At 38.5% G+C, this 20,834-nt stretch overlaps 1 protein-coding gene across 1 annotated transcript in view; it reads right to left on the reverse strand.

Annotated features, from left to right (window-relative positions):
* The window catches only part of LRP2 (LDL receptor related protein 2), a 188,309-nt gene that overhangs the window by 52,234 nt on the left and 115,241 nt on the right, over window positions 1-20,834 (reverse strand). Inside the window, exons 36-48 of the mRNA XM_012781883.3 lie at window positions 20,424-20,637; window positions 19,075-19,314; window positions 16,334-16,522; window positions 14,439-15,359; window positions 14,145-14,310; window positions 13,628-13,786; window positions 11,894-12,183; window positions 11,031-11,234; window positions 9,951-10,193; window positions 8,237-8,362; window positions 6,885-7,004; window positions 3,743-3,874; window positions 2,000-2,201 (exon numbers count right to left, since the gene is read on the reverse strand). Of these exons, the coding sequence (XP_012637337.2) occupies window positions 2,000-2,201; window positions 3,743-3,874; window positions 6,885-7,004; window positions 8,237-8,362; window positions 9,951-10,193; window positions 11,031-11,234; window positions 11,894-12,183; window positions 13,628-13,786; window positions 14,145-14,310; window positions 14,439-15,359; window positions 16,334-16,522; window positions 19,075-19,314; window positions 20,424-20,637 (3,206 nt within the window). The remainder of the gene's footprint in view (window positions 1-1,999; window positions 2,202-3,742; window positions 3,875-6,884; window positions 7,005-8,236; window positions 8,363-9,950; window positions 10,194-11,030; window positions 11,235-11,893; window positions 12,184-13,627; window positions 13,787-14,144; window positions 14,311-14,438; window positions 15,360-16,333; window positions 16,523-19,074; window positions 19,315-20,423; window positions 20,638-20,834) is intronic.

The raw sequence follows: 20,834 nt of genomic DNA on the forward strand, positions 1-20,834 counted from the left end.
CTGCCTTGGCCTCCCAGAGAGCTAGGATTACAGGCGTGAGCCACCAAGCCCAGCCTTATGCATGTTTTTTTAGCAGCATCAGTAATGAGCCAAGAGAAAAAAGTCAACAGGAAAATGATCTCCTGTCCCACTGAACCAAACAGGGAGCACACATTCTGGCAAGCAAGCAGGAGGACATACACTGACAGCCCTCTCAGTGGAGGCTGGTGGCCACTTCAGACGCATAGAATTTATATAGGGAAAGGGATGGAGGGAAGGAAAAACAAAAGAGAAGATGAATGACTTCAGTAAAAGTCTGGTCGGGCAGGGGTAAGGCATCTGTGAAATCATAGTAATGACAAAGGCAGAGAGCTTCAGAAAGCTCAGAAAGGGAGTAATGAGATATAACCTAGAGTCTGATCAAAATTAAGACCTGCTAGTTCCTAGACTCCATGCCTCGGTGTTCAGAATATAGTGATATCTAAGATTAATGGTTTTAACTATTTACCAAATTCAGAAAACCTAAATAGAACTACAACATGATAGAACTTTTGAGCAGGTAGGGAGAAAACATACATAAAGGATTATTCACTTTCACTACAATAAATCCATCAGTTAAACACAGACAAAGGATATTGAAGTGCAAGGAGACAGCCCAGCTCCTGGGCATCTTTGGCTATCAGTGCACAAACTCTATTTCTCTGCCCTGTCTACTCGGGCCTCATCAAGGCATGAGTCACTCCACACAGGACATTTTCTAGGTAACATTTAAATCTTTAAACTTCTTTAATCTCTGTCCTTTTTGGTTATAATGCTGAGTCCCTGCTCCTTTTGCAGCCTTCATAGAACACGACTTAGCCTCCTATTCCTTCCTCAGGATCACAACACAAACACCCAGTTCTACACCACACTGTATTCCAGTGGTCCTTCAGCATCTGCTCAAGGGCTGCCTGCCCCTAAAGTAAACGGCCCAGCATCTGCTGCTCTGCTCTCACTTCATAGTCTCTTCCCATCTCCTTTGCTGGCAGGCCGTAAACTGACAGTTCCTGTTGCTCTCAGCATGCCTGTGGGTCCTTTAACAGTCCTTGGCACATATGGCATCTCTTCCTAGCACCAGTTCCACATGTCCAAATGCCTAAGACATACTTTCACCTGAGAAGTCCTACTACATTAAATTCACCTCCCACCTGCAGAAAACTCCTTCCTGGGCTCCCCTAATTTTGTTAATGCTCTTACCATTCTAATCCATGAGGATCGAACCTTACAAAAAAATCATTCTTCTTCTCTGTCCAAAGATTTTTAAAGTCAAGGTGAAAAGTTGGGGCATTAAGAAAAGTATAAAAACCATTTGAAGTGGTTTATATGAAGAAAGAGGTAAGGAATCAAACAACAGAACACTGCAGGAGAGATTCCTCAAAATGGCAGCCTGTGAGCTGAATCTGTTTGACCCACATAGTGTTTAAATAATTTTAAAATTTGTTGCCAGCATTTAAAATCAGAGTATTTCATAACAAAATCCAGATTTCCAACTTCTCTCAAAAAAGAGAGCACCAGAACATCTGGCCCTCCTGCATGGCACTGAACGGCTTCTTTTCTTATAGCAGAGAGGAAAATAGAATATTTCTTGTACCTGTGCTTCTACTCCGAATGAAAAACTAGGAAGGTGACAAGCTTAAGAAAGAATTTTCTTATATGCAGCCCACTCCATCTATCTCCCTGGCCCTCCGTGTAAGGCCACATTATGCCTTTCACGGGCCCTAGACATTTAATGTATGTCTTCTTGGGCCACTTCCTTCAAAAAACATTAAAGACTATATTGAATGACTACATTGGTATAAACCCATATATGCTAATACTATATATTAAAATACTTCCTTTGACCTAAAAGTTTGTCTCTCTTTTGATTTTAAAAGGAATCCCAACATTTTCATTTCATAGGCCACCGAAAGCATCGTGGGCCCTAGGCACTGTGGCCACTGTGCTTAACAGATAAGTCAGACCTGCCACGCGGACCACTCACCTAAAGGAGCTCGGGATGCAGAGTCCGTAACTACAGGTGAACTCGTTTTCAGAGCACGGCCTCCGGGTGCAGTTCTGACGCTCATCGTAGGCGTCAGAACAGTCCGCATCGCCATCACAGACCCAGGCTTGGGGAATGCACTTCCTGGCTGGAGGTCTGCTATTCGCACAGAAAAACTCAGAACTTGAGCAGTTCTGATTCTCTGAAACCAAAGCACACAAGAATCAAAAACCATATGAGAGGGGGGAGGGAGGCATGGGCAATATATGTAACCTTAACACTTGTACCCCCATAATACGCTAAAATAAATATACAAAAATAAAAAAATAAAATAAAAATGTAAAAACCATATGAGAGCTCAGCATGGCAGTCAATTCTCTTGTCTTATGTTACTTACCATTCTGAGAGATGAAAGGAAATGAAAGGAAAATGGATAAACATATCACATTGCTATGGTAATAATAGATCATAATAAAAATACTTCCCAAAAGTTCCATTTTAATTGCTTTGGACCTAGGCTTTTTCAAAGTAAGAAATCAACATATGAAAACACTTCATTTAGCTTTTCTTAAAATTAATTTAAGATAATATTTTTTCCCTCTAGAGCTTCAGAAAACCACTCCCATTTTGTTAATTGGATACTAAATGCCTTACATTTTGGTAACATTTTTTAGTTCACAAAGACTAAGCACACAAGCACAATGTGAGAAAGGTATTTTTACGCCAATTCTACAGATGAGAAAGTGAAGGTCAAAATGGCTAGATGGCTCAAAGTCATAGAATTAGAAGGAGAAAGAGTTAGGGCTTCAAACCAGCTCTTTTGCCTCCCAATTTAGTGCTTTTTCAACTACATTATAGTTGGCTGGGCATGGTGGCTCACGCCTGTAATCCTAGCACTCTGGGAGGCCTAGGTGAGCAGATTGCTCGAGGTCAGGAGTTTGAAATCAACTACATTATAGCTACCACCCCAAGCAGAATTAGGGTAGATAGCAGAGGTGTATGTCAACAAGAGTTGTCAGAAACCATGATGCTTAAGGAAGAGATGAGATGCTGACACAGAATCATTAATGCCCATGGAATCATAAGAAAAGGTATTTTATCCAATCTCATTGCAGGTGAACAGGAGACAAAAGAAGGAAGATGGTCTTGGAAATAGGAGGTGGAAGAAAAGAACATGCTATGAACCACGCATGTGTAACTGCCACCCACCCACTTCTGTGGATACAGTATATGCATCACTATGGACCACCACCAAGTCACACATGAGGCTACATCAAACACAAACATCAGAAGCCATTGATTTTATCGTCCTACCATGGAATGACACTCTTTTAAGACACCTTAGCTAGGAATTCCATACTGTGTTGGGAATGGTGTTCCATAATCTACTGAAGAGGAATAACAACCCCCCATAACAGCTTTAGGGTGACAGATGAAACTGGACACAGTTAACTATGTCACTGTTAAAGCTACTATTAAGAGTAGGCTGGCTAAGTTCTCTTTATTTGTTCTTGAAATGTAGGACACTTCCATTAGCCAAACACACAAAAAAGAAATATAAAGTCATTTTTCATCATTCTAAAGCATTTAGGTGGATGACATCAAACAGCTCCAGAGTGAAGAAACAAAAGTAACATTCTGCCAGTGTCCATTCAATTAAAGAGGAATCTGCAATCAGACTCTCCAAACACACAGTGTTTCCCAGGAATGAGACTCCAAGAGGAATTTGCCAGCTTCACTTACCACATTGGTGCCTTCCATCTTCATCACTCATATCCCCACAGTCATTATCACCATCACAGATCCAATCTCTTGGGATGCACCTCCCACCATCACACTTGAACTCATCACTTTGGCAGGTTCGGTCAGGGTGCCCTAAAAAGATAAAGAGCACACTCAGTGAAAAGAGTGGTTTGTAGTCCCGAGTTCTGGAGAGAAGCTGGCTAAACATGGGTTGTCTAGAAAATTCGAGACAGAGCATTACCTAGTTTGAAACACCTAGGGCAGGGACTCCAGTGAGACTCGTACCAGCGATCAATGATTTGAGGCAAAAGTAGTTGACTGACAGTGCAAAGCCTTAATTATCTTTGGTGACTAGGATGAGATTTAGTAGTCCCCTACAGGTAGAGAAATAAGTCTTTTCCCCAAGGATGATATAAATTACCTACTGTTTCACATCTTTCTAATTTATTAATAAAATCTACTTTCCATCTAAAACCATTTTGTTTTGTGCAACCACCTCCACTTTCAACAAACTATACAATTTACTTATTTGCTGCCTCTTTCCCCTTGTTAGAATACTTAGCTCCATGTGGACAGAGATCTTTGTCTCACTCACTGATGCAGCCCAAAAGTACGTAGGTGCTTTAATAGACATAGGTGTTTAATAAATATTTATTGAATTAAAATAAGTCACTCTTCTACTTTAAATTAGAAATCACTGATCCAAATTCTTTAATCAAACCCCACATTTTCCTATTTAACTAATCAGGTCGTCATAGGCCCAAAAACCCAGGGCTCCCTCAAATTAGGCCAAGACAAAAGAAAAATTTAACTGTAGCTGTTAAAGACACAGAACAATGACAACAGTGAGGAGAAACCGGCCTTTTCAGAAGCTGGAGTGAAAGGTGTGTACACTGGGCCAGACATTTTGAAGAGACATATCCCTGTTGACACAAAAGAACCATTTATAGAAATCTAGTCTATAAGCATCTTCCCCCATATGCACAAAGAGGTTTCTAAAAGAATGTTCATTCCATAGTGGAAAAATGGAAACAACCTAAATGCCCAATAGTTAGGAAAAGGATAAAAACACATGGAACATCCATATTTTAGATGCATTTGGCGGTGCAAAGGAACAAGGTAGAACCGTATTTTCTGACATGCTGACAAGATATTATTAAGCTAAAAAAAAAATGGGGGGCTAATTGCAGAAAAATATATAGAATAAAACTGCATTTGTGTTTTTAAGAACTATATATCACAATATATAGCTAAAGGTAAGTAGGATTCACACACACCATTAATTCTGATTATCTTCGAGAAGTGAGGGAATTGGAGAAGGATGAAGAAATGTGAATTTTACTTTTTTGTATACAACTTATTTCTTTAAAATACACTTCTGTGGGCCAGGCATGGTGGCTCACATGTGTAATTCTAGTACTTTGGCAGGCAAGGTGGGAGGATTGCTTGAGGCCAGGAGTTCGAGACTAACCTGAGCAAGAGTGTAACCCTGTCTGTACAAAAAAAAAGAAAACAATGGAAAAATTAGCCAGACATGGTGGCACACACCTGTAGTCCCAGCTACTCAGGAAGCTGAGGCAAGAAGATTACTTGGGCCTAGGAGTTTGAGGTCGTGGTGAGCTATGATGACACCACTGCACTCTAGTTTGGGTGACAAAGCCAGAGCCTGTCTTAAATATGTGTGTGTGTGTGTGTGTGTGTGCGCGTGCGCGCACGTGTATGTATACACATATATATACACACAAGCTTCTGCATATTATAGCTTGAATTACTGCAATGTGAATGTATTCATATATAGGTTCGGTGTTTATTTTTATATAATTATGTCAGGCAATTGGTTCTAACTGCTATTACTATGACTTTGGTTGCCACAGAGAAGTTTGGAAATTCGATTTAAACCAATAATTCTTTTATTTGAATGAATCTCTAACACTCACTTCACAGTTATTATTTCCTTTACACATCCTCAAAACTCTATGTGCCATTTGCTTTCTATAAAACTTTCAGTTTGGGGGAAAAAGAACCTATAGGAGAGCTCTAAATACCTCTCTCCAACTAGTAGCCACAGAATTTAAACCTGAGAAAAAACAGGAATAGAAAACAGTTTGACTTCAGCTATAAAACTAGAATAATAATCCTAAGAAAATATTCCCAAAATAAAACATTTTATATATGATAATATTTACAGCAGTAATATTTATAATAGAGGAATAAAATAAAAGCAACCTGATGCTTAATAATAGAGGCAGTTAACTCAACAAATAATATAACCACTCATCGGAATATTATAGTCATTTAAAAAGGAATATGAAGACTACATAACAAGGGTGAACAAACTTCTTTTTAACTAGATAGTAAATATTCTAGGCTTACAGGCCATATGTTCTGTCACTCCTACTTGACGTTGCTTCTAATACAGTTTTACCTATAAAGATGGGCAATTTTCTGACCGTAGTTTTCTGACCTCTGTATAACAATATGATTTATTGACAAATAAAAAAAGCAATGAAGAAAATCATGCCTGGATAAAAGAGGGGTGTCCAGAAAGGATCCAGCCATGTAACCATTCTTGTTATATTAACCATGGCTGGATCCTTTCTGGACAGCCCTAACAGATTAGAATTTGCTAAAGTAAACAGCAGCCTCCAACTACAAACAGGGCACAGATGCGTCCAGGAATATAACAAGAGGGCCCCTGGAACTTCTTGGGAAGCTCAAATGGCCATGGGACCTCACTTCATAAACTGGCACAGAGACAAAAGAAAGAGGATATGTGCCCATAATATGCCCGTTCCCCGTGTGTATGATAATTCAATCACTTTTGCATCCTCCAATAGTATTAGAACTGAAATACAGAAATTCCATTTGAGAGTCAACTAAAATTAGCCAGGCGCTGTATTGGGTGTATCACCAACATAATCTCTATTCATTGGCATCAATCAGCAACTTCCATATACTGATCAGCTCCCCACATAGCACTGTGCACTAACAGGTCTTTAATAAATGTCTGCTGAGTGGTTTCAGCAACCCAGCTGACAGCTGGGGCAGGGAGTGCAACACTAGTCTGTATTTGAAGTGGCTGGAAGAGACTGAGGATGTGTAGCTGCATCATAATGCTTTCCAGGCTTGTTTAGTCTCTTACCACAAGAGGCAGGTTCGTCAGAACCATCAGAACAATCTATTTCTTGATCGCAATGCCAGTGGTGGGGGATACAGCGCCCAGATGTGCACTGGAACTCATTGCTGCTGCACGTGTGAATGGCTGCAGAAGGAAAGAAGATAAAACCAATGAACAAAACACACACAGTATGTTCTCATCAGTCTTAACAATCCCTGAACTAGATAACAGTCGGCAAGAGAGGAAGACTGAGGCTGGAAAATGGACTTTTGTGTAAGCTTTCTGTGGGGAGGGAGGAATACAGGAGTGAGAAAGAAGGCAATACCACCTCAATTCCAGGAATTTTTTTTCTGGATTCAAGAAATCCAAAAAATAAAGTGTATTTGTTAGAAAATACTGAAGAACTATCATTGTGATAAATGAAATCACAAATTATGCACAAGTAGTCTTTATTTTATTTTTCCCACTATAAAATTAAAAGAATAAATTATTTTGAAATAATAATTCAGAGCAAAAACAACAGTATCACCATATTTGAGCTCACCTCACACTCAACTTTTAAGCCATGTTAGACCATGATTCTAGAGAGATGGCAAAGTTTTTCTCTTATTCATCCTTGTAATATGGTGCTTTTATTTGAATAAATGGGGGACTCTGCCTATGTTTGAACATTGAGATCCCTAAAACGTCAGCAATAAATCCAATCTGCCTAACCCTATCTCATTGCTGCAACCTGAATTCTGCTTCCTCATGCTGATATTATTACAACAGATTCCTCTTCTTGGACTGTAGCCTGGCCTGGTGACAAATTATTGTCATGCCCTTTGCTTTCCTTGGGAGGGTACCAGTGATCAGAGTTTAACTACATATACCCCTAACAGGGAAGAGCAATGACTGAATTCTAAACTTATACATCTATTTACACTAATTGTCTGGAAGTTGGCAAGCTTAAGAAAGGCCTTTTAATTTGAGCTATAAATTCTCCGAATAAACCAAATTGCTAAATATGAAATAGAGGTTTTTGAAATTTTTCAGTTCCTGATGGCTAATGCAATGATATTAGGAGTAAATTATAAGGGCTTAATGTAGATTCCATGAGACAGAAGTCCATCAACACAGAAAAATGACTCTCTGAGTGCAGCAGATCTCTGGAAGCAATATTTGGGGTCTGGGGATTCCAGTCATGGAATAAAGAGAAGGAGCTTCTCATAACCCTGCAGTCATATCCTAAAGCAATTGCCTACTGCAACTACTTACAAAGTCAATTTGAGATGACACTGGAAATTAGCCCAAATACCCAAGCTATGTATCTTTGTGTTAGCTCAAGACGTGCATCTCCGGCAGGACAGAAAGAGAAGTAGTTTTATCTTACTCACTGCAATAAGTAGGGTTTTCATCACTCATGTCTCCACAGTCATTGTCTCCGTCACACAAGTAAAGGCGAGGGATACAAATATTTGTACCCTGACATTTTGTGTAACCAGGCTGGCAAGTGCGATCAGCTTGAAAAAGACAACCAGATAATCATTGAGAACATATCCACCAAATAGGCATGGCAAACAATGTCCATGCTAACAGATCTATTGCAAAACTCAAACCACTGAAAGGGAGGCATTTTCAGAGATAGATCCTGCTATCAGTGATCCAACTGATACAGGGGGTGGTGGGGGGAGATAGGGGCTCATTTGTAATTTAAATCATCTTATTTCATTAAGTCCCCACTCTTGGTTAAATAAACTGGTATATCCACACAATGGAGTAATATGTAGCTATTAAAGGAATAAAGAAGATCACAAATATTGAAGTAATGACAGTATGATCTCCAGGATATATGATTAATGGTAAGAAAGCAAGATTCAAAACACTGTTATCTTTTAATTAAAAAAAGGATGATATGAATGTGTGTACAAGTGTGTGTGGATAGAGAGAGAGAGATGTTTATACTAAAAACGATAGCAACAAAGAAAAGATAACCGAATAAAACTGTTACCTCTCTAGATAGATTGAGAAGAACATGGGGGAGCAGAGAGGACAGAAAGACATGAAAGACTTCTGTAAATGCACCTGTTGTATAGTTTCAACTTTGGAACCATGTACATTATTTTGTACAAATAAAAATCAATGAAATAAAAATGGAAAAAAGAAATTAAAATTGGAAAAAGTGACAAATGAAGGTAACTGTACATCAAATTGATAGCATAATCCTACAGAGAAAAAAAATGGAGTGTCTTTAAAACCTGTATTTTGACTGCATATCTCTAGGGGGACATAATCTAAAAATAAGAACCTTGCATTAAGTACTATTAATAGTATTAATGGTATTATCTGTGTGCTTATAATAATTTTGAAATTATTATAAGCATTTTGAAATTACTGTAGAATAAAACAAATAAGTAACTATCTTAATGTCATTAGGAACCAAAATTTTAAGCATGAGAAGAGAGGTGATTACAAAATCTAAAAAATAAACAATTTATTTTTTCTTTAAAAACTGTATTTCCTAGCTCTGACCATTAGGAAAGGCCTAGAAGTAATGAAAGTCAAATAGGAATGAACACTGTAATTTCTAAATATCACAAAACAAGGTCTTCTTGGATAAGTGGCTAAGTCCACTCTTTTGTTTTTCCAAGATGCTCAGGTACAAATCCTAGAAAGTTTAGAAAAATCAGTTAATTAAAATTCTATGTACCAGAAAAACTAAAGAGAGAAACCATTTTGGCCAACACAGCTTTTTGCACAGCGAACATTAACCACAATGCATTTATGTAATCATTTTTTGTCACTATTGCTAAGGCTTTAAGATAATAAAATTTTTAGCAAGGGAAGTTTTAATCTAGCAGATATACAAGCCAAGGAAAAAATACTCAAGGTTAAAATATTCAACAGTTGTATAGATCCATTAGTTTAAATGAATAATTCAAATGTTAGGTAGAGTTGTCTGTAAAATCATTTAGTAGAATATATTACAAGAAAACTGATGTTTTAGATGAATATTTAGTTTAAAGCCTTTGTTTTGATATAAAAATTTCATCTCCAATGATCTAAGACTTCACACCCAAAAGCACAACAAGCACTTAAAGATAAACTTACGGCAGTTTTTCTCATCAGAGGAGTTATTGTCATGGCAGTTGTCTCTACCATTGCAGACGTACTCAAGAGGTATGCACCTTCCATTATTGCAAGTAAATTCGGTGGTGGCATTACAGTCCCTGAACAGGCACCCTGCCTCGTCACTGCCGTCACCACAGTCATTGTAGTAATCACAGCGGTAACTGTATTGGACACATCGCCCATTGGCACAGGTGAAGGCTGTCGGTGAGCAGGTGTGAAGTGCTAAGAAGAGGAGAACATATTGAAAAATCCCCCTTGATTAAAGCTTATCCTAACTTCTAAAAAGATACAATTAAATAAAATGGACACTGTGTGTTTACCTTTCAAGACAAAAACGGCTGCAAATCAGACTGCATGCAAAGTGAGATAACATTTTGAATTAGTTCCATTAGGCAAAATATGTTTATACCTTCTTTATATAAATGAAGTATTTAAGCAAAAATCAGTCACTCTTTTTCTCTATAATCTCAATTTCTCTCAATCACAGAAAAGCATTCAAATACAGTTTTATTTTGAGAAAATAAAAACTCGTGGCTGCTATAGCTGTCTGCTGGAAAAAAGTAACTAACCTGAGAACTCCCTGAGAAAGTCCACTGTGCATTATTCACTGTCCAGGTGGAAGCTGAGGATTGGAAGGCTAAGTAACTTTCCCAGGGCTATACGAACTGAAAATAGAATGACTAGGAGTTTAATCCAGTGCTTTTGTTCTTAACCACTACAGAGGTAATTTAACAGAAATGCAGGCCAGTGTACAGCAGCTCATGCCTGTAATACTAGCACTCTGGGAGGCAACAGCAGAAGGCTCCCTTGAGCCCAGGAGTTTGAGGCTGCAGTGAGCTATGATGATGCCACTGTACCCAACCCAAGGCAACAGAGTGACACTGTTTCAAAAAAAACAGAAATGCAGTTTGCATTATCAGAGTAAATGTTTTTCAGCCTGAATAAGATGTGTAGGCACAAATTTCAAGCCCATTTACACACAGTTTGGTACTGTGTATGTACCCCAAAAAAGGCATAAAGATGTTATTAGCTTCCACAAAAGTGCCAAGCCCAACTCACCACAGACACTTTCCAACTCGTCACTGCCGTCACTACAGTCATTGTCACCATCACATTTCCACTCTTCCATGATGCAGTGTCCGTTGGGACAGGTGAAATAGGATTCACTGCATCGCGTACCAGTGTCCACAATGCAGTGCTTATTATTGTTGGCCAGATACCAGTTGCCCTCGTGTGGACACTGGCACTCGGCACCATTGGGACCTGAAGAAAAGTAGGCCCAGAAGAAGCAAAAGATTAGCATAGCAATCAATACATTGTCTCCTCGTGGAAATTCTGCCCATTAACCTTTACACTATATTCTGAGTCATTTTCCCATCAAGAAAAGTAACCACCAATTTCTAACAAATGTTCTAATTCACTCTAATCTTTAAACAACTATTTCTCATCCGAAAAAGCAATGACTCTTCTCAGCAATATTTGCAAAGCAATCATATCAAAAGGCACATCTTTCCATGAATTTATTGTAAAATGCACCATGATACACACAAGATCACAACCTCAGATATCATCGGAAATATTTCCAACTATAAATAATACCCCCTAAGCAGAAAAGTTAAAATTCCTTCATAAGGAAGGTAAGCTCATTGATGGAAAACCTACTCAACTCAGGAAGAGGGACAAAGCCCTCATCTTGTTTTATACAACCACCAAGAAGGAATTTAAAATACCTTCATAAAATGCTCTATATTGAATAGAATAGAAGCCCACCAAAGCCTTCCTCTCAAAATATAACCCTGCATCTATTTTATAAATTAGCCTGAAAGGATTTGGATTTTTTTCCTCCGGTTAGAACCGAATGTTCCTTCAGCCTTCCTTATCAGTTGTTATCAGGATCAGTATTTTCCATGTTTTAATCTTACCTGGTGCACAGATGTGGCTGCAGCCCCCATTAAACTGATCACAAGGATTGCTACACTGATGCTGCTTGTTCTTCACAACGGTGGTGATACCCGAGGGCTGGGCGAACAAATTCGTCGTCATTGCAATCTGACCCGACCCATCATATTTGTCAGCTCGGTAAATTTTTTTTGTGTACAATTCAGTCCAGTAAATATACTGGCCATAGAGAGTCAAGCCTAAAGTATGAAAAGCTGTGCTGACAATGACTTCACGCTGCGTGCCTGTTAGAGTGCTGCGTTCAATCCTCTGCCTAAAACAAAGTAAAAAAAAAAAAAAAATTGCTAAAATTTAGAATGAACAAGTTTCTCAGCTGGCAGCCCAATCCTGAGCCTAACCATCTAACCATTGCTTTAAACAAGCCCTCAACTTTCTTTTCAAGTGAGGCATATGGCAGCTAGTAATGTTTCTCCTGGCGATGGGAGGGTTTGTTTGCTTCTCAAACGATGGCATATATAAATCATTGACCTCCAAATATTAATGCTAATCCTACAAAACGAATTAGAAATAGGAGATTATGAAACGATCCATGGAATGCATGGAACTTGGTGTTGGGCACATAGCAGACTCTCGATAAATGTTAATTATCTTTCCATTCCACACCCTTGGCGATTTTTTTGGTCTGACATTTTTGGGTAACTAGGTGTTTGCCTAGAATGACCCAAATTTAGAAACAAAGCATCACTGCTTTGTTTCAAATGAGAGAATAACAAAAAGATCAGGATGTTAAGTTAGGTGCACAGCATCAAAAGACCTAAATTATGAGGAAATAAGCAAGAAAAGTTAAGATTCCTGACATGGAGATATGAACCATAACAATAATGAGAATCATAAATCCCTTCAGATGACAGGAATGTGACACATTCTGGCATTACTTGGAAAAGTTACATACAAAATTAGAGTTGACAAAAGGAAAATATTGAACTTTCTGAGAAGTTCGCCAGAGAAAAGTCTATTAGAAAAGATAACCAATGCTAAAGCTCAGAAAAAACTTAATATCAGTGTGCATTTAAAAGTCATTTAGGCCAGATGCAGCGGCTCATTCCTGAAATCCCAGCACTTCGGGAGGCCAAGGCAAGAGGATCACCTGAGTCCAGAAAATTGAGACCAGCCTGGACAACATAGTGAGACCCTATCTCTACAAAAAATAAATATAATTAGCTGAGCACAGTGGTGTATGCCTGTAGTCCTACCCATTCATGAAGCTAAAGCCAAAGAATTGCTTGCGCCCAGGAACTAGAGGTTACAGTGAGTTATGATCGTGCCATTACACTCCAGCATGGATAACAGAGTGAGACCCTATCTCTTATAAATAAAAATCAATAATAATGAATAAAAGTCATTCAACCTTTATGGCAGTTACCTAGGTCCTGCAGGCTATAATTTGGGTAATTACATTTGTAATTATAAATTGAGTGAATGCATTTTTAATTATGGTTGAAAACTGTAAATGTACTTTGTAATGCACCTTTAGATGTCTTTCAGTTCATAATTATTCAATTTATGATATAGATAAATTTTTACAGGTATGTTCACCAAGCCAGACTATAATATAGTTCCTACAACTGTGATTCTACAATTTAGCAATGTCTATAAGGCATATTATATTTTCATTACATTACGCAAATCCTTCTTCTTTGGAAATGGGAGGAAAACTCTTCTTATTGACATCTACATGAATAACCAAAGACACATACCGACCACCATCCACCCAGTAAAGAAGACCCTCCTCATAGTCCAGGGTCAGGCCACTGGGCCAGATAAGGCTGCTGTTCACAATGGGTACCCGGAAGTTTCCTCCCAATGTGGCTCTCTCGATTTTAGCATTAATGTCCCAGTCAGTCCAGTACAGGTACCTAGCCATAGAAGAGGAATCATAATTAATTCACCACAAGGAACCTCACAGACCTCTTTACTTTAAAGAAAGAAAAAAAAAAAGGCAGCATACTTTAATTGCAAATTGCCAATAATAAGGCAAAAGAAACCCTACTCCATTCCCACCCACACAACTAGCCCAAAAGGGATGTACTGAGTCAGAGTACTGACATAAGTGCTGCACCCTCCTTCCCATCGCTTAATATTCTTCTACCCTTGAATCTATAGCCATAGTTTTATACGCCCATAAGACATTTTCTCTCTATAAACAAAAAATAATTTCAGGCCACTTCTTTCCAGAAATGAGCAGACAGAAATACAATAAAGATGATGGCATACCCTCTGCAAGGATCTAACGCAAGCGAACTCGGTTTGGAAACACGGGCTATCACAGACTGCTTAGTCCCATCTTCAGCCATGGAATTAACCGTCTGGTTGGTGTAGTCAGTGTAATAAAGTCTTCTATTGATCCAGTCAAAGGCAATGCCACCAACAGTCCCTATATCTGAACATACACCAACAGACACACACAACACACATACAAGGGTGTTAGAGCCTCAATATGCAGTCATCTGTGTGTGCTGACTCCATTGTGTCTACTTGTAAGACAAGCATCACTTGGAGTACACTTACCTGAAGCAATGACAGTCGGGGTATGGATCCCTGAAGAAAGGCTGACATAGGAAATCTGCCCACGCTCAAGGTTTACACTTTGTGTGAAGTAGACTCTATCATTTATGCTGTCATAGTCTAGAGCCATGACAGTTCTATCCACATTTATTGGTTGGAAAGGTGGGCTGTGGTTTTCAGGGTCCAAATGTAAGCTTCTCAAAGAATCACCCAAGGCAAAGACAAGGAAATTTTCTGTTGAAATGGAGCAGCTCTTGCCATCACTTTCCAGAGTTCCAAAGGCACAGCCACATTTTGGGGTGTGCAGTCCAGGTAGAGCAAAGCAGAAATGGGAACACCCACCATTATTTTCCAAGCAAGGGTTGTTGTTGACCTCTGCTGGTGACCGGGGCTGGACTTGTTTATCAAAGATGGTCACATCTCTTAGCCAGTCTATATTGTCTCTTATCACTATTGGTTCTTCTGTGTTCCCTGGTTCCTTGCTAGCTTGGAAGATTTTCTTCAAATTCCTATCCACCCATATGATATAATTTCCAAAAACAGTGATGCCATAAGGAGTTGGGTAATGACTGCCATAACGAATCATTTCATATTCCTGTCCATCAAAATGAATTCTTGCGATCATATCTAAAGAATCATCAACCCAATAAACGTAGCCATTGTTATGGTCCACTGCCAAGCCCCGTGGTGTGACAATGCCCTCTGACACAAGCACAGTTCTGTTGGTACAGTCAAGCAAAGAACGTTCAATCTTTGGCTTTTGCCCATAGTCAGCCCAGAAGAGGTATCTGTTCTTGGGATCTACAGCAATATGCCTAGGCATATCCACTGTGACTTTAAGAAGAACACGGCGGTAGGTAGTATTGATCCGAAGAACTTCTATTAATGTTTCAGACACAAAGGCATTGGTGAAATAAAGATTTCCTACAGGAAAATGAAAGAGCATGTTGATGAATGGAAAACCAAGAAGAAAAAAGAGATATCTTTTCAAATTCAGAACAAAAATATGTGAGGTTCAAGTTTGGTCTCTATACGTTGTCTTTTCCAAGATGATAAATAAAAACCTGAGTTTAAGCTTTTAGGGTAGATTAGAGTTCATAGCAAACCTCATAGCCCACATTCTACTGAAAGGTATATTTTCCAGAATGTCCTTCCTCTTCTACCTGAAACATTGAATGTTTACTCCAAAGACTCTAAATATACATTCTGATAACTTGATGAAAGTAGCAAAGAGGAAGACCTAGCACAATCTCAGATTGTAGTGATGCTATCAAATGCTTTTTGTGTCTAAGATTAAAATGAGGTTTTTCTCTAGTCTTTCTTACTAATATAGACGTTTTGATCCCATGGACCTTCTAAAGCCACCAAAAGTCCATCTCCCTTTGGGCATGATAGCACATTATAAATGCTAGAATACAAAGGTAATGGTATGAAAATGGTATACTAAATAGAGAATGATCCAAAATTATTCATTCCGTGTAGTTGAAAGTCTGTCGTTGAACTATCAATACTGCTACCAAGGCCTACAGATTTTATTCCGATATACTTCTAGAGAAATCAGGCCAATATGAAATGTTGCTGATACATTTTTTTCATAACTTAATTCTACTTGCTACATATATATACACACACACAGATAGAGAGAGAACTATATGTGTGTGTGTGTATGTATGTATATATATATATTTAATCAGTTATGAATTTGTCAGTGAAGCACCTTATCATTTATTCAATAGACACATGGCTTAATCTAAATGTACAATTGAAATTATCTTAAATGATTTCAACAACTGTCTAGAAAAACAAATCTGTGACGCATGTCCTTAGGTTAAACTTTCTAGCATAAAATAAGACCTCCGAGATGCAAACACAATAAAATCAATATATAGCTTACATACCTGCTACCCAATCCACTGCAATACCACGTACTCCATTTTCTCCTATCCCACTTGTGATGATGTTTGTCAAAGATGACCCATCTGGTTTAATTCTACGAATTGCATTATAAGATGTCACATATCTACTAAAATCACACCAGTAAATAAAGCCAGAAGACATATCAACATCCACATGCAGCGCATTTCGTCCTGGAATGATTAAGGAAAGATCATTAAACAATGCTCTGGCTGGAACTAGAACTTCTTCTGAAACCCTCATTCCCAACCCCCTGCTCTGATCATCTCCCCATTATAAAATAAAACTCTTTTTTTTTCTTCCCAGATGCATGAACACAACTACCACCCAGATCTTGGTTTCTAAACACCATTTCCCACAATAAGGAGCTCTGGCTCCTGGGAGAAATGGTTGATTGTAGGTTTGGGCTGGGAAGGTACCAGGTGAGCATGGAGCAGCTTATGTACAAAAAAGCAAGGAAGCACTCAAACACTCATGTGACCATGTCAGAAGCATACAGGCAGCCAACCGAAGAGCCACTCCCTAGCCAAATGGATCAACTGGAAGACCAAAGTAGGGCCGGGTGCGGTGGCTCACACCTGTAATCCTACAACTCTGGGAGGCTGAGGCGGGCAGATTGCTCAAGATCAGGAGTTCGAAACCAGCCTGAGCAAGATCAAGACCCCCGTCTCTACTATAAATAGAAAAACTTAATTGGCCAACTAATATATATAGAAAAAATTAGCTGAGCATGGTGGCACATGCCTGTAGTCCCAGCTACTCGGGAGGCTGAGGCAGCAGGATTGCTTGAGCCCAGGAGATTGAGGTTGCTGTGAGCTAGGCTGATGCCACACCACTCACTTTAGCCTGGGCAACAAAGCGAGACTCTGACTCAAAAAAAAAAAAGATAAATTGGGGAAAAAATGATAGTTTTCCCTTATAAAAGAATCGCCCAACTAAAAAATCATTTCAGACAAAGATTATGAATGGCTGCTAAAACCAGTGGGTAAAGGTGCTTGTAAAGCAAGATATTTTCAGGGCCAAAGTGTGACTCCACAGATTTCATACCAATTAAAAAATGGAAAAATATATCTTTAAAAAGCAAGGATTTAGTGGTGACCACCTTAATCAAGTGATCAAACTCAAAAATCACTAAGAGCAGGACAAGCTGACATATGTTCTTCCTGATAAGATTCTGTATCAAGTACATAGCATCACCTATGGAGTATTCTTGCCAAATGTGTTTAACCTTGATCTAACAAACAATTGGACCTAACTTCCATTTCATGAGAAATGTAGGGTATAAACCAAAAGGTTGAATGACACCATGAGGAAATACTGAGACAAAGTCTAAAAGACAGCAGGTATGCCTCTTCGAAACATCAATGTCAGAGCAAAAAGCTAGGGGTGACTACTCCAGATTAGAAGAAACAAGACACTCCCAAGCGATGCGTGAATCCTGATTAGATCTTGGCTGGAACAACAGCTAACTAAAACATTCTGAGGACAACTGGAGAAACATGAATATGAATATTAGATGATAATGCCCTTCAGAGCTGTATACTAAAGTATGAAGGGGTAAAGTATCATGATATCCAAAATTCATCTTCAAAAGATTCATAAAAAATGAGTGTGTATGTATATGTATTTACACGCACACATACACACAGATTGAGAGCTAATAGAGCGAAATGTTAGCAATTGTCAAATCTTGGTCAAGGGTATAAAAATGTTTGCTGTACCTTTCAACTTTTCCAGGTTTGAAAAATTTTTAAATGAAAAGTAGGGAGGAAAAGAACACTGAAATTTTAATATTTTTATAAGATGATAACTTAGATCTATAACGTTTTAGATATGGAAAAACAATGAGTCATGAGCACATGTAAATATTAATATGCCCATCAAGCAGGAGCATGTATGGTGCTAGACGCCAAATCCTTCTCCAGATTCATTTCTGACTCTTTTGATCATCCCTTCATCCTTTTCTCTTTCCTTTCTACTCCTTCCTTCCTTCCTTCCTTCCTTCCTTCCTTCCTTCCTTCCTTCCTCCCTCCCTTCCTTCCTCTCTCTTTCTTTCTTTCTTTTTTCTGTCTTTAGCCTGTGACATACTCTTTGTATGCTAGAAAACTCTTAGTTCCTCTTATGGTAGCATATACCTAAAAACATTGGTTCAGCTAGGAGGCAAGTTATCATTTGATATACTCACAGTTCATAAGCATAAAGTGCTACACAAATATGATTATTAATGAGACACCAATACTATGAACTCTTTTACTTCAATTCAACAAATATGGACTATGTTAAATACTAGCATACCTTCTACCCTAAATCTCCACTGAACAGTCAGAACACAGTTCTTTTGAACACCAAATCTGTAATACTTCTTGCAAACTCTTGCTACCTTCTATATTGCTGAAGGCCTGTGGTCCTCAGTGTGGTCTGTGGGCCAGCAACATCACCCTGGGAATTCGTTATAATATAAATGTGGATTCTCTAGCCATATCCTAGACTACTAAATGAGAAAAATCTGGGGATGGGGCTTCGGCTGTGGTGTAATGAGCTCTCCAGGTGATTTGGGTGCATACTAAAGTTTCAGGACCACTTTAAGCTGAACCAGGTGATTTAATGGGAAAGACAATCTTCATTATTTGCTGAAGCCAAACATGAAGAAATGCTTTTAGTACACCAAGGATTTCAACTTGGCACCAGATGGAGTAAAATCTCACTTTTACTGGAGTTGGCATACCTTGGCCTGCCACTGGCACCATGGCTTCTGAATGATCTGACACTGCCAAGCTAAAGCCTCGTATTGCAGACAGCATTGAAACAACAATGAAAGAGTCATATGGAGAGCAGGTCCGATGATCAGGATTGAGTTTAAATCCAGTGGCACAGGCACAAGAGAACAGTCCCCCTGGTATAGGCAGGCACATCTGCTGACAGGCATTCAAGTTGTTGCTACAGCCATTTGAGGATTCGGCCGCATCTAAATGAAATAAAAAAATCAGTTTGTAACTTGTGACCCTACCTACTTGCCACTCCATCTCAAATTTTTAAAATTTGGTTGCCAAATAATTCATTACAAAAATTAATAACAAACATACAGTAGCTAAGTTAACGAAGTAAAAACTATATTAGAGAGACTAGAGCTTATACAATAACACTTAACAGTATTAAAACAGTACCCCAAATATTTTGTAATAGTTATAGAGAATAGGGCTTCAATTGTTTTTCTTCTGAGAATAATTGCAAGGATTAGGGAGGTCAGTATATAAATCTGTTCATTTTTGCCCTCTTGACCTATGCATTTAAAATCATATCACTTTAATTACGTGATTGACAATGTGATGGGCATTTGTATATAAAATATTTAAAGAATATTCTTTATAAGAATAAAGATATTAATTTTTATAGCATGCACTTTTTCACATGCAATAAAAATAAATATCAGGAACAGGGGAGAGGGAGAAAAAATAAATACCAATTAACAAACCTAGGTTATAGGACAGGAAACAAATTGATAATCTTTGGTTGGAGACTAAAAGCTATAATATATGTCAACACTGTAAAAAGTAATCACTATATCATATTGCTAATTTAAAGGGGCAAAGCAAAAGTTAGATTATCTTTGAAAGAATAAGATCCAAAAGTAGCACTTGTCCGGCGGTAGTCATCCAACAAACACTCCCTGAACGCTTTCTCTGTGCCAGGCACTATTTCTGTTACTAGGTATGGAGCAGTAAACAAGACAGACAAAATGCCTGCCTGTATGGAGGTTACATTCTTATAAGCAACATAGACAATAAATAAACAAGTAGATTATATGTCAGGGAGTGCTATGAAGCAAAAGCAAAGTTAGGAATTAAAAGTGATGGGAAAAGAAAGAAAACAAACTTACTCTAAAGCCAACTTGGCCTTTCTGATGCCAGATTAGCCATGCTTAAGACATGCTCATTGTTTTTTAAAATATTTGGGGTAACTTCAATTTGTATGCATGTGTGTGTACATGGGAGTGTGTGGGCGTGTGTTTACAGTGTGTAGATGTGTGAATGTGCACTATACATCCATGAATGTGTTTGAGTGACAAATACTTACTGCGTCTATGATAAACTCGAAGTCCCCTCAGATCTGGAATATTGTCTCTCAAGACTACTTTATTTGCCCCAGTAGCCTTCTCAACTCTTTCGATAACCTCATAATGTTCGTCAGTGTAGTAAAGGAAGGAACCAAAGACTGCGATTCCCCAGGGGTGGGAAAGTTGGTGTACCAGGATCGTTCGACCTGTTCCATCCACATTTCCACTTTCAATCTAAAGAATCAGAATTTTCATTAGTTTTACTGATTTGTAGCGAAATAAGAGAACATTTTAAAACTAATACTCTCCTAATTATAATACCTCACATTTACATATCACTTCCTCCTTTACAGAGATTTTTCAAATCAGATACATATTCTCTGATTTGATAGTCACAACTACACAGAGCAAATATTATGCCCCTTTCACTG

Source organism: Microcebus murinus, chromosome 8, assembly GCF_040939455.1.
Source record: "Microcebus murinus isolate Inina chromosome 8, M.murinus_Inina_mat1.0, whole genome shotgun sequence".
Lineage (NCBI taxonomy): Eukaryota > Metazoa > Chordata > Mammalia > Primates > Cheirogaleidae > Microcebus > Microcebus murinus.